Source organism: Protopterus annectens, chromosome 9.part0 (assembly GCF_019279795.1).
Source record: "Protopterus annectens isolate FY-2018-M chromosome 9.part0, PAN1.0, whole genome shotgun sequence".
Classification (NCBI taxonomy): Eukaryota; Metazoa; Chordata; order Ceratodontiformes; family Protopteridae; genus Protopterus; species Protopterus annectens.
In genome coordinates, this window is record NC_056743.1 from 898,371,793 (window position 1) to 898,387,252 (window position 15,460).

The window sequence follows — 15,460 nt, forward strand, 5'->3', positions numbered from 1 at the left end:
CCATATGCTACACACACACAGCCCCTCAACAGTCTACAGGAGACAGATTACAGGGATAGGGCTTTGAAGTGATTTGCAGAGGACACACTTGTGCCCTGTATTCTTTTGTGAGGAAACTCTGTAGACATCCCAGTTGCTGCATGTGCCTAGTTCTTGGATCCAAATGCAATGTCCTTACTTATAAGTTGTTCAACACAGAATGCTCTCTACCACTACAGAGACATGATGGCTGAAGGTCAGGTTACTGTCTACATGCATCCCAAAATCCCAGACAACTTGGTCTACTCTTAGGAGTGTGTTATCAGTGAGGTAGTTTCTTGCAGCAGCTGACTACCCAAAGGATACTATTATGCACTGAGTTGTAGACCGCGGTTCTGGCACCAGTTGTTTTGCCTGTGTCAGCACTATTTGAAGTAGAGTAGTGGAGGAATTCTGTAACTGCACCTACTTTGTAACTGTCTGCAAACTTGGTCAGAGGACCCTAACCCTGGTCTTGACTTCAGAGAAGTAAGTAGATGCCATAAAGGACCAGACCCAGCACAGAGCCCTGAGGGACTCGGGTAGTTCCCAGCCTCTTTATGGATGTGGACTCCCTATCCTAACTTCTTCAGTCTAATCAGAGAGCCAGTTGGCTATTCAGCAAGCAATACAGGGATTTATACCTAATGTTATGAGTTTGCCTTCATTGCCTAAGTGGGGTACTGTATCAAATACATTGGCCAGGTTAAGGTGGGCAGTATGCACCACTCTGGCCTCATCCACTGCTGACCTCCTTGAAGTACTCCACCATGGTGAGTAGGCACGATATGCCATTAACAAAACCAACCTGGATAAGACCCACTGTCTGAAGGCTTTCTATGTCATTGCTAATCATGTAACACAAAGCCTAACTAGAGACTACATTTAAATAGTGATTCTAATGGCCCTGATGGGCCATATTCCATGCAATTCAGAAGGCATCCTAGAATAGTATTGGGGTCCATAAATGAAGTGTTCTTGGCCTTGGAGCGTGCATTGAGGACCTGCTCACTAATGACAGTTGGGGGGTTATGTTCAATGGTATTTCTTCAGGGGTGGCTGGGTGGAAGACGGGGGAAAACTGGAGTGGAATTACACTGTCAATGAATCCCAGCTATTTTTTCAAGAAGCTAAAAAAACAGTCACTGACACAGAAACCCTCCCACTGGGCCAAGACTATACCGGCATAACTGGCAGCTGTGATCACCTCCCAACACCTTGTACCTGTTGAAATTATTTTTTTATCAGATAAAGTTTCAACATATTTTATGGCAAAAGCAAAGAAAATTCAGTTCTCTATAAGGAAGATTAAAATGTATTCCTTAAATATTCTTTAAGTTACAGCAAAATATAAAATACAATCTGTTGAAGCCAAGAAAAATAACTGCATGTCTTTCACAATGGGTTTCAATTACTGATCCACAGAACACCAATGGCTCAGCTTTAGAACCAGCTGCTGACTAAGTGGGTGTGAAGGAGGCTCTTTTCCATCCTCTAAAATGAAACTGCTATTTATACATGCACTAACTCTGAAACTGCTGTAGCTTGGAGAAACTGACATAAAATCTCTCATCTCCTTACTAATGTCCCTTTTTCAAAACACCAATTCAAATATCTCTCTCTCTCTCTCTCTCTCTCTATATATATATATATATATACACACGTGTGTGTGTGTGTGTGTGTGTGTGTGTGTGTGTGTGTGTGTATATACATATATATACACACACACGTATACATTTATATGTGTGTATATATATATATATATATATATATATATACATATACATATATATATATATATATATATATATATATATATATATATATGTATTCTGTGGCAATAAAATCAATATCAACCGCCCTATAATGATTCTCATCACTCAACAATTGTTCCATCTTACTCAGAATTTGATACGGTCAATGAGGATGACCAATTCACTTTTCTCAGTCTTCGCAATTCATATAATTGTATCACTACACAAACTATTTTGCGCTACACAAACTACTTGGTGCATTCTCTTTCTCCTTAGCTTGTAAAGCCCTCTCTTACATGGTTTTAGTAATGCTGACCTAATTTAATTTTCACAAGTATTTTCAAATGACTAACTAGCAATGACTGAGATGGGAATGAAAGTACTTGGTTTACTCAAATTATGAGGACAACTATACTTCACAGATTATTTTACTTAAAACCATGGTCAAATTCAGTTTTCTTGAGCATTGTTATATCTATGCAGTAATGTACCAAGGCTGCTAAGGAGGCAACTACTTGTATAACTGTTAACTTCCAAAAGTTTCAAACTTCATTTACTTTCACTGAACTGTGTGACATTTTCCTTTTAAAAGTTAGAGTACCCTGTACACTCCACTCAGAACAGTGTTCAGACCATTTCATGATTAATTGCTTGCACCTGCAGATAGCCTGACACCAATTAAGTGTTTGCTAATGAAAAAACAACTAGTACGTTTGTAAATGCCAGAAGGAACCCTTGAAGGATTCACTTAAACACACTGGTCAGAACTCTGATGACTAACTGCTTGCACCTGTTTGCTGTCTACTGCTTAAACTAGGGACATTATTTTAGACATCCACCTGTACGAAAACAGGAACTCGTTAACTTTCAATTCTACATACAATATGATTAGTAGACTTGTATGTCCCAAACAGCCAAATATCACTACATTAACTAACTTGCTTACTCCCAACTCCTCCTAATCTTGCTAGAATGAAGTCAGTATACACAACAATTAAGAATAAGTGCTTTCTTACTTTAATCTCTCTAACATACAGAGCAGTCACTGACAAAAATTCCCCACCTCACATTTAACATATCTGACTGCATACTACACAGAACTTCTTTACAATACAACATGCAATCAACATCATGAACATTTTGCATAAATATTAAGGGGGAAAAAACACTTTTTTTTTACTTACACTAACTTCTTCAGTCCCCTCAGTGTTCTAAACATTAATGACAAAGTGGGATTTATGTTTTAAAGTTCTCTCACCATTTTTAGCAGTCGAACCTTTTTCCAGAAACCACTTCTTGCAGAATTACAGTTTAGATGTCTACTCTACTTCTAATGGGACTGATGCTTTACTGTCATCCTATTTACTCACTAATTTCACATTGTTACTGGTCTTTTTAATGATCATCTCAAACTCTCAAGACTAGTCTTTGGCTCATGTCCAAGGAACTAGGAACTTGTGATTCTTCTAGTCAGCTGCTGTTTTTTTTCCCTGTTGCTCAAACATCTGACTTTGGAACAATGGAAAAGGTTTCACTGGCAGCCTTTCTACTGGCTTTGTTATTCTCAACAGACTGAGAAGCAAAGACCCCCTTCGCTCACTTTTTTGCTAAACCTTTACTTCCTTCTTAGCCTGTTATGTATGCAAAAATATCTTTCGTCCTCCAGGAAAAAAATATTCTGGAGGAAGCTGGCCATAACTTGAGTCTCATACCTGCTTCTTGACTTCCTAGTTACCAGGATAATTGTGCTTCTCTTCTGCCTGATGAACTCTGCTGTTCCCAATTTTTACTACTTTTTTCTCTTCTTCCAGTTTTGTCAGGAACAGCTCTTTTTGCTGGTATGACTGCATCTTTGCTAAGTCCCAGCTGCTTTCTCATAGCCATATTTGGAGCACACAAAAGATATGCCCTCTCATTTCATAAAGCATGCAGTGAAACACGGCAGTCCAGTTAATTTGTGCTTTCATGGAACATTTCATGGAGTGAACTTAACTACCACACTTAGTATTTTCTGTTTTTTTTTTGACCTAGTATAGGTTGCATACTGGGTTTTCTTTTTACTTTCATAAAATTAATGCAGAGTATTCCTTCCAATTTCTGTGGTATAGCAGAAAATCACAAGCTTTCTCTGCATGCACTGCCCTTCTAGCACTATTATTTTTGTAATTTTTTAAGAAGCCTTATGTTCATCCAATCTTTCTCTATTTCAACCTCCAATTTCTGCATTTTTTTATCAGCCCGTATCAATACCTCCTTAAAGCATCTTCTATTTTCTCAGATTTTTGTCATTTGATTGGATATATTCCACCAGTGTCTCACTCATTTTAAAATATTCTGAGTGCATTTGATTTATTTTGTCCTTTAAATTACTGGAAGCCATCTTCCAGCACTAAAATGTAATTGAATTGCTATTTGTCAAAAAGCTGCAAGGTTTTTCGCAGCTGCTTTTTCTCTCACTTTCTCTTGCTTTCAACATGTGTCTTCTTTGCTGGAATCCAGGCAGTTTTCACAATGGAAAAAACTCTATAATCAACCTGCTGGGCTGTCTAGAGCATTTCTGTAAGGCTGTCCATCATGTGAATGTTTTCCAAATCCTTTGTTACATCTTGTTTCTTGCTGCAAACATTTAATCACTCCCCCTCCCTTGGCACCTCTGTAATAACAAGATATCTGTTTAGCCATCTTACTTTGCCTCTGCAGGTCTGTTATCTCTCTAGCTGAGTAAACAGCAAATTTTAAGCCAATAGCCTCTCAGCTTTAGTAAAATGCAGCCCACCATGTGACTTTCTTCCTGACATGAGATTCTTGGGAGTCCATGCAGTTACATATGGCAGCCTCATGCTGCATGTTGTCCACAGCAGACTAGGACTTCCTCTTCTAACAAAACAAAAACAGGCATTTTTTTTCTGACCACACATGCACCTCCTACGCAGAAAGGTATTTATGGCAAATGTATTTTCAGATTTGATAAAGACCCTGAAACCCTTGAATATTTCTACATTTTCAAATCCAGATGCCTAATATTGTAATTTTTTCTACAGCCCAATCTACATAACTCCTTTATTTGTTAATGGGATAACAGCACTGGTCTGAAAGACCCATCTCAAGTAGAACATAAAAACAGAGTTTGAACACAACAACAATCATAAATACAATACTAGATAGCATACACTGTGTCTTTTCTATTCGAAGATCAAGAACTGCAGAATAATAAAATCTTAATGCATAACAATGTCATCAAAGAACTCAATCAATAGATACTGCAGTTTTGCTTACAAAATTCATCCATAGAGAAAAATAGCTAACAAAAGTAATTTCACAATATACATATATAAAATACTTCTTACCCATGATGCCAAGTGCTGTGGCCTTAGTCAGCTTGTTTTTCATAGTTTCAATGACTTCTAGGTCACTTCCATCCAGATTACAGCGATTAATGGTGCCATTTCCTGAGCTGATCCAATACAGTTTGCTTTCTGCATAATCAAGAGAAAGACCTAACAGGGAAATGGAAAATGTACATTTTTTACTCTACAAAAGGTAATGAAAAACTTCATTAATTCTATCAGTCAGATGTGCACTTCTTTTCTATATGGACATCCCCAACTTGACCAGTGACGGTCAAGCCTCTCCCCCAGATGAATACTGGCCCATTCATTCCCTTAGGGTTAAGACCTATGGCCCGCTCACTCCCCTCAGGTCAAGCAAGGAGTGCCAGAAATGTCGCAGTGCTGTCGTGCAGGGGGAATCAAACATTTTCTTCTTAACCTTAATCTTTCCCCTTGCCCATGCTTGTACATGGAAAAGCTTACAATGGGCTTTTGCAATATCGTGCCAGCTGCATTCAAGAGTGAAATAATCCCTCAGAACTTCCAACCACCTTTGAAGGTAAGCCTTTCCATCCTGTTTCTAACCTACACCAAACCTCAGAACAGAGTACAGAGAGGTGCAGAGGCAGAGAGAGAGAGATGACTAGTCTATCTCTTTATTTATAATAAAACGTAAATGGTAAACCACTACATAAATAATTGTAATAAATGGTCCTGTCCACATCCGAATACACTATTAGGAAACAAAACAAAAACCCATGTACCAAAAAACATATTTAGCGATTTCATCTCTGCTAAGGAGACATCTTCAGAATACAATTACTTCCATTGCCTAAATCCTATATAAACTGTATACAGCTAGACGTCATGAATTATTCCACCAATCCATATTCAATGTAATAAATTAGTCATTAACATTTAAAGTACCACATTAACAACTGATTTTAAATAACTATTTGTTGAATAAATAGATAAAAATAGCAAAATTAGTAAAATAAACACATTATACCACATTTCTATAAAATATTCTAAAACGTGTGCAATATTTGATGGCATGCAATATATGTAATCATATTGGCCTTCTCAATCAACATAGGTGTTATATAGTTTCATTCAACCCTGGGGGGAACATTGCTGCCAACTTCAACTGCCAATCTGTCTCTTTCTTCTCTAACAGATTCTTCCAATCTCCCCCTCTAGGGTTCATACTAATTTTATCTAAAATACCAAATAAAAAGTTGGTGAATGAGGAACAAGTGAGAGAATGTTTGTAAAGTGCATTACTTAACTTTTTATTTTTTATATCGTTTGTATGCTCACAGAGTTTCACTTTCAAGGAACGCTCTTACCCACATAGAACTGTGAGCATGATTCACACACTGCTAGGTATACTAGTGCTACAATTCCCTTTCTTAAAAAGCGCCATACTTTGTAAACAATTTTTTAATCTCAAAGAAATTTCTTTCATGATGTATGGGCATTGACTACAGTTTCCACAAACCCTAGTACCTTGTATAGAGGTATCATCTGTGTCCAGTTTTTGTTCCAACAGTCTTTTTAAAATTTGGTGCCGTTTTGATGACAAAATTTGGCTTTCTTCCTAACTTCTCTAACACCTCACTATTGGTTCTAAAGATATTCCAATTTTGTATTAAGGCTTTTTGAATACTACCAGTGAGGTGATTATACTGTAACACACAAGCTTTATTGTAAATTTTGTTTACTACAGATTTAGATTCTTTGTTCAATCCAATCCCCAAAAGTGGCTTGTAGTAGGTACCTCACTTACTATACACTTCCCCAATGATTTCATCTATATAAAACCTAGGGTATCCTCTTTCATAAAACATATCGGCAATTATATCCAATTCAGCATGGATATCTTCAAAATGTGATGTCATCTGAGCTGCTCTTATTGCCTGCCCCTTGATGATGCTCTTTTTGTTTCAAGGGATGGTTACTACTGAAATGCAAATAAGCATTACAAAAGGTATCCTTCCTGAATACTCTAGATCTAAAACCATTTGTGTCATGCATAAGGGTATCTAAATAGTTTATACTATCCTTATCAAAATTATAGGTAAATTTAAAAAAATGGGTGGAATTATTTAAATAGTCAAAAAATTCTTCTATCTCAGTGACTATTCCTCGCCACAAAATAAAAATATCATCCAAGAAACGAGAATATAATTTTATTTTACTCCAATGGGGGCAGCCTATGACAAATTTATTTTCCCAACCTAAAAGAACTAGATTAGCATACACCGGTGCACAACCTGCCCCCATGGCAACACCTTGGATTTTTTGGAAGTATTCCCCTTCAAACCAAATGTAGTTGTTCTCCAAGACCAAGCTCAGTTCACAAATTAAAGTCACCTGGTCATGGGAACATTTTTTGAAGAAACTTTATTTCAGTATTCTAATTTACCCCATAAAGTGTATTCGTATGTGGACCGGACCATTTATTATAATTATCTCTTCATTTATCTCAATCCCCAGTCATCTCACAGGCTTCTAAATGAGCACACAGCAATCTGGGTCACAGTCAGGGCTCTATCGATGTATACCACAGAGATGCTCGTCATTGCGAAGTTCTGGTGCCACTATTATACATCTCTCGTATTTCAGCAGTTAGATCTCCTAGTCCCCCATATTCCATGTTTACTTTCCATACTAAGTCATCCTCTTCCCCATATTTTATCTGTCAGGGTATTGCCTTCCCAGTACATTCCAACATTTCTGGATTACTTGAATTAGTTACTAATATAATTCAGTGCATGTCAGATCTGCGTATTCTATCTTAAAATTAGTATCACACATTTCTCCATACTATAGCTGGTTCAGTGTTACATGTGTGTGTGTGTGTGTGTGTGTGTGTGTGTGTGTGTGTGTGTGTGTATATATGCACAAATATGCATGGGACAAATGTCAAATGACCAATATGCTGGCATTCACAACATTGACCAGACAACATAGAGAATGCAAATGCTGACAAGCTACTATACATGCAATAAAAAACAGCCAGAATGCATGCAACACTAAAACTAAAAACAAAGAAATAATACCATTTTTGCAGGGGGCAGGCCTTCCCGGCACCCTCCACACTGCCAGCTAATTATTTAAACTAACTCAGAGATCACTCAATGTCGGAAAAGGGCAAATTTCTAAACCCTGATAACTGCAATCTTGTACACCTAAAGACCATCTGTTCAGTCGACCAAACTGCGATAACTAAATAGATGCTGACAATAGCTAGTGTCTACCAAAGCTCAAATACTTCTACAGTGGCAGTGATTTCAGCCTAATTTTCATGAGTTTCAGCTTGATTCATTCCTGTGGCTAATTCTCAGTTTATACTAAATTTTAAACTAAACTATGTGCAAAAGAAGGCTGATTCAAGTAAATGAAAAACAGGTTGCTGCAATGACATGTATACAATTTTAAGTAAACAATGTAATCAAAGCACATACCATGCACAGATCTAACTATCACAGGGTGCTGATGCATTTGGACATTCCCCAGCTCTTTTCCTGCTGCCAAGTGTCATTCTGATGCATTTGGTCATCCAAGTAATGCAAAATATCCTCTTGCTGAATATATCCTTTTAATAACTTCCATTTGATGAGGTAATGTTTAAAAAGCAAAGTCTATACCCTGACAAGGGATACTCTGCAATGCAGGTTGCAATGAGTTCTACAGCTCTCATTTAATCATCAAGGAGATTATCTCCTTCCCTCTTATGCAGTCAGAAGGTGAACAACGTGGATGAGGATATTAATCATAAACTATCCTGCAAGGAGAAATTTAGTTTTCTCAGAAATACGTTGGACAGCTCATGTCTTAGTCTCACAGAAACCCTTCTCAACATCTGAAAGAATTCAGCTTCTTCACCTACTACAACTGAGACAGATAGCCAATATACACAGATTCACGCTAAAAAACAAAAAATACATCACTTCAAGCACAAACAAGATGCCTAGCAGAAGATCCTCTAAGAAGCGAATTTATAATTCATTCTGGCACCTTACGATACAGGATATGAAGTAACAGATCCTCAGTAGCAAAGTAACTATTTTAAAAGATCATTTGATTCCCCGGAATTGGTTTCTAATTTGTGGAAAACCAGCCACGGTACTAACTGAAGTGGCCAGGTTTTATCAATGAAACGCATCACAGTAGATGAGAATAAGCACAACCAGTATTCACTTTTCTTTGCCTGTTACAGTTCAGATACTAATCCTAAACACTCAAAAATGTAGATAGTACAGTTTTGTACCTACCATAAATGTAGATGTCCGATAGGAATGCATCTGCAGTCCTTACAAATGGGTTGTCCTGTCGTCAGGCAGCCCTTCGGTCGGCCGGATTCCAAAGTATGAGTCTGGCCTCGGCTGGTGTCGCACTTCACCCGACGTCACAGCTGCAGTTATTCGGGTATAAAGGCATCAGCCGACGCCATTTTCCTCAGTGTTTCTTGCCCCAGATGCCAGGTGCCCTCTTGGAAGGCTAAATTTGGATAAATACCAATGATTCCAAATAGTAGAGAGCAAACTCAAAAAATAAGCATGTATGTACATATATACAAACAAATACACCATAATAGATCCCCCCCAAGCTAGCTGAAGGCTGGCAAATACCCTAGGAGTACCTCAGAGGGGAAGGTGGGTGGGTAATCCTGACTGCAGATGCATTCCTATCGGACATCTACATTTATGGTAGGTACAAAACTGTACTATGTCCTTCAAGGATGCATCTGCAGTCCTTACAAATTGGTAGAATACCATAGCTAAACAAGGGAAGGAGGAAAGAGTAGAGATTATGGTGTAGCTAGGATCCCTTGCAAAACAGCAGTGGCAAAACCTGCTCGGGATCTAGAGTATAAAGGTAAATTGTAATGCTTGGCAAATGTATACACGGAGGTCCAAGTAGCAGCCTCTATAATGTCCTTGGTAGCCACTCCTCGTAAGAAGGCTGTGGTAGTGGCTGTAGCCCTTGTGGAGTGAGGCCTGATGTTCTCTGGACTTTTCTTTCCATGGTAGGAGTAACAAAATCTAATGCAATTTCCTATCCATTTGGAGATTGTCTGTTTTGAAATTGGTTTTCCTTCCTTTCCTGTGGCATATGCTACCAGAAGCTGGTCAGTTTTTCTATTGGACTTAGTCCTGTCCAGGTAGTAGCGTAACTGTCTGTGTACATCCAAGGTATGCAAAAGTCTTTCTCCCCTGTTCTGTGGGTTTGGGAAGAATGTAGGTAGGTGGATAGCTTGATTTAATGACACTCTGGATACCACCTTAGGCATAAATGTAATATTTGTTCTCATGGACACTCTATCTTGATGGAAGATCAGGAAGGGTTGCACTGCCATTAATGCCTGTAGTTCAGAGACCATTCTTGCTGAAGTTATTGCCAGCAGGAAAGCAGTCTTCCAGGCTAAGTATTGTAATTCTGCTGTTGCTGCTGGCTCGAAAGGAGGAAGTGTCAATTTTTCTAGCACAAAGTTCAAGTCCCATGCTGGCAATGGTGGTTTCCTGGGAGGTTTTACATTTTTAATTCCTCTCAGAAACTGTCTGAGCAGGGGATGAGAGAAGACAGGAGGATCCAAGCTGTATTCTGCTGAAATAGATGATGCATGTATCTTGATGGAAGAATAGGACAGGCCTGTGTGGAAGAGCTCTGCCAAGTACTCCAGGATGTTGGCCATGTTTACCCGAGTCACATCCTCTCCCTTTGCAGTACTCCAAATGAGATATCTTTTCCATTTTGCTGCATAATTCTTTCTTGTTGAAGGTCTGCGAGCCTCCAGGATTATGTCTTTAACCCTTTGGGATAAATTTGGGTTAATTGCTGTTATGTAATGTTCCAGGCAGTTAGCTGCAGAGTTTTCAGGTTTGGATGCAGGATGTTGTAGTTGTTCTGTGTTAACAGTAATGGGATCAGGGGTAGTGTCCATATTTGTTCCCGAGACATGCTCCTCAGCAATGGGTACCAATGTTGTCTTGGCCAGTCTGGAGCTATCAGAATGATCCTTGGAGGTTGAACCTGTAAGAAATCTTTCACCGTTTGTACGGATTTCGCCTTCTCTTCCATCTTTTTTAGTACCTGCTGAGCAGGGGAACCAAATAAATTGACCTTGTCCATGGGTGCATCCAAAAGCTTTGATTTGACATGGTCTGGTAATGCCTGTTCTTTCAACCATGCATGTCTCCTGATAACTGTGCCAGTCATGGCTGATCTAAAGGAAGCCTCCCAGTGCATCATAGCCACATTTTAAAGAATGGTTACTAACCAGCTGTATGCTATGTACCATTTCCTGAACATATTTTTTATCTAAAGATTCTTCAGAGGAAAGCTTTTTAGTTAACTGGTCAAGCATAAACTCTTGATATTGAATCATATGAAACTGGCAGTTCAAAGCCCTAGCTGACAAGGTAGCAGAAGTGTAAACTTTTTTACCCCATCTCTCTAAGGACCTGGATTCCCTTTCAGAGGGGAGGGGGTTCTTAGTAGAAGTAGCAGCTACAGCTTTAGGGCCCTGGGAGATAGTCTCTGGATCTGCAAAAGGAGCCTTGTATAAATGGTGATGAGTGTCCGGGACCCTGTAGAACCTGTCGGGCTTAGCAGGAGCCAGAGGTAATGAATCAGGAGCAGTGCAAGCATCATTAAATGCATCATCCACAACAGAAAGAACTGGAGGAATAGCTAAAGGTCTATGTTGTGGCAAATGTAGAAAAGTTCTAAGCCGTTTTCTGGAGTCTGAGAAATCTTGGCCCTGCCACTGAAATTGTTCCCTCATAGCATGCAAGGTTTCCCCAAAGGAAAATTCCTCAGGTGGAGAGGCTGAAGGAATGGACTCTTCAGCATCAGAGTCTTCGTAAGGAGAATAAGAAGCCTCAGGAGGGTCTGTATGTTCTGATTCATCAGAGGAACCATCAGTGGATACTGGTTCAGGGGGCTCTGCTCTAGGTCTCTTTTCTGGAGGTGGGAGAGGACCTGTCTGGATGAGGCTGGGATCCACGAATTAAAGAAATTAAATCCTCAGCCAAAGAAAGCATATGAGAGCTAGTGCTGGGCCTGTGTGTGGGGGGGGGGGGTTTAGCAGGCACAGTTTTTGAAGCTTTGGCTGCTTTAGCCCTGGCAAAGGCCTTAATAGACATGGCTGCAGGAGGCCTAGCAGCTCCACGTGCAGGGGTTGAAATATCCAGGGGAATTGTGTCTGATAATTCCTGAGAAGCCGCAACAGAAGGCTGGATTTCAGAAGCCGATTCTACCAGGTTAGAGGAGGCCTCGGTAGAAGGCATGGTTTCGGCTGGAGAAAGAACGCTTGCTCGGTTTCGGCCGAAACCGAGACACTCGTGGTTTGCTTAATGGCAGTTTCGGCCAAGACCGCGGACCGCGAGTGTCGGTCCTTTTCTTTTCGTTTTTTGGAAATTTGTGCTGCCGGAGGATCCGACGGCATAATGTAGGCAAAATCAGAGCCGAAAATTTGTTCAGCAAACTCCGACCGACGTCTAAGCGTCCGTCGGTTAAAAGAAGCACAGGCTAGACAAGCTGCTACGTCGTGGTCTGGGCCTAAACAATGTATACAGTAGGAGTGGAAATCTTTATGAGGTATTTGTTTCCCACAAGATAAACAGTTATTCACTTTCTCTGACATCGGCTGAGGCAAGAAAGAGTCCCCAACGGGGTACTTAGCTTTTTAGAAGTCTTCGAAGTAGTATTCGGTAGTAGTAATCTCTGGATCTGACCGACCGGCACTTGCGAACAGCTTCTGCTTCGGCGCCACGGCAAGAAAGACTGAGGAAAATGGCGTCGGCTGATGCCTTTATACCCGAATAACTGCAGCTGTGACGTCGGGTGAAGTGCGACACCAGCCGAGGCCAGACCCAGGCTTTGGAATCCGGCCAACTGAAGGGCTGCCTGACGACAGGACAACCCATTTGTAAGGACTGCAGATGCATCCTTGAAGGACATCATTCTACCTGTCCCTACACCCTACACCCGCCTCATGCATGCCACACACATTGTTAACACATTTGCTCAAGTGGAGCTCTGAACGTTTGTACTCCTGACTTCCAATGGCTGAATCTTGAAGCTTTGGACAAAAGCGATGTTATAGCTTAACAGTTCAAACAAATGTCCATGTGTCTAGGAAAATAAGTGGTATTAAGAAGTGTTAAATGACAGTTTGGCAGAAAATAATCTTCACTTTGGTCAAATCCATTACATACTACACCTTAAAATTAATCTAAGTCACAATAAGCATAATGAACATTTTGCAATTTTTGCAAACTTAAAATACCTCAGTACTGTCAGCTACACAAACACAAACACACACACACACACACACACACACGGTCAGCAGCATCTTATGCAACCAGCGGTGATCTTTCCTAACAGACTAACCAGTTCTGTTTTTGTGTCTAGTAGTTGTAGGTATATTTATAGAAACAAAAATTACACAACTATAAGTAAGAAACAGTCATCTTTTGTTAACTGTGTCAGACAAGGGAATACCCAACATAGTTCAGAGCTAGTCCATAATAATACTGTCCACTCTGATCCCAAAGAAAAACCAACACCCTAGGTGACATTTAGTGCAAATTTTACTCATCCACAGTTGTAGCCATCAACCCTGCTGCTCCCTTTAATTAGAACAAGCTCTCTCAAAAGCTAAGATTACATCATCCATAAACTTAAGCCTTGATAATATACCAGGTTGCCTGATTATCAGTAACAAACATGAACCATCTGAAAACACCTATTTAACCTCTTTAATCTAAGCCTCACCACTAGTTACATTCTGGCAAACAGCCACTGTAATGCCATTATACAAGTATGGTTCAACCACAGTTCTTAGTTAACTATAGATCCATTAGTCTCACTAGCTTTATATGCAAAGCTATGAAACACTATGACGAGCCTCGTTAATCTGGACATTGAAAATCTCCTAGTCCTGGACCCTCATCAATTCAGCTTTGCTAATGAAAGATCCTCTCTCTTCAAAATCATTAACTTCTTTGAAAGTCACCAAAACAGTGTATAGCTGTTACATGGTATATACTGCATATCTGAAGTTGTCCAAGGCATTGACAGGCTTGCAAATCTGAATATAAACCCTTATGCTGTGCAGTGAGTAAGTAACAGGTTGCCTGAAAGAATCCATGTGGTTAGAGTTTCAGGTGTCATTTTTTTAAATAAAAAGACATAGCAATGGTGTACACAGTGCTTAATATTGTGCCCCTCCTATTTGGTATCTATTTTCCAGATCTTCAGGCCAACACTCCTGGGCTATTGACTATTTAAGTTTGCAGATAACTGCAAACTATGCGTTATTTGATCTACCACTAAATCACAATTCTTCCAACAAAGTTTCAACCATGTTAACAGCTTGTACAGGGATGATGGGCTCAAATTAAATGTGAAAAATGTAACAGCTCATTTTGGTAAACAAAATATTTCTACATCCCATAGAGATGGACACATCACTGCAACCAAACATTTGTTGACAATTCTTTACCTTTTGACAAACATTTCCCTAAAGTACTTCATTATCTGGGTCATTTAAATTCCAAAGTCATGTCGTCTACATTCAAAGCTGTCTTCATTCTCCTTTACCTGGATCTCATCAAACTGGTTTCTGAATACAAAACTAACTTTGGCATGCATTTGCCTAAACATATCTCTCAACTTGACACCTCAAAGACTGACAGCTAGAAAGATCAGTGGCCTTACGTATCAGGAAAGGCTTAACAGCTCTCCCTCTGTCCTCAGTTTCTTACAGATTCCTCTCAGGGAATCTAATTCTAGCTTTTCAAGCTGTGAAAGACGCAACCATCTTTGAGCTCTTATTCCCTTGCAGAACAAATGATATTCCACCATACTTAGTATAACCAGTTAAAGTAAACAAAAGTTACATGCTCATCATAACAATACATCTGTGTTGTCTGGTTTTGTCCTTCCTCAACCTTTGGGTTTCAGACCCGACTTTGGCCACTTCTCAGACTTGGGATCTGTAGCTCACGCTTCTCCCTTTACCCATAATATTCTCTCAAATTCCAGAATACCTCAGATCAAGTTTGCGTCCCTTGACATAACACACAGAAAGAGAAACAAATCTATAAATGCCTAGAAACATCACAGGAAAGGTATCTGAAGCTAAGAAAGGGAAAGATGAAAAGTAACAGGCTATACCAGGAGACCATATAGATTTCTTTTCCCAAAGAAACTAGGGCAAATTGAGGAAAAACAAAAACAGACAACACACATGCATAGTTACTGTGAGTACATAACTTTTGTATCTCATGTTATCTTTTTGTCTGTTCCTCAACCTTTGGGACAGAGTCCCCAACTAGTATCGAC

General features: G+C 39.6%; 1 protein-coding gene across 1 annotated transcript in view; it reads right to left on the reverse strand.

The window, feature by feature from the left end:
- LRP1 (LDL receptor related protein 1) overlaps positions 1–15,460 on the reverse strand; it is a 2,772,300-nt gene that overhangs the window by 1,270,082 nt on the left and 1,486,758 nt on the right. Inside the window, exon 32 of the mRNA XM_044083629.1 lies at positions 5,120–5,269. Within this exon, the coding sequence (XP_043939564.1) occupies positions 5,120–5,269 (150 nt within the window). The remainder of the gene's footprint in view (positions 1–5,119; positions 5,270–15,460) is intronic.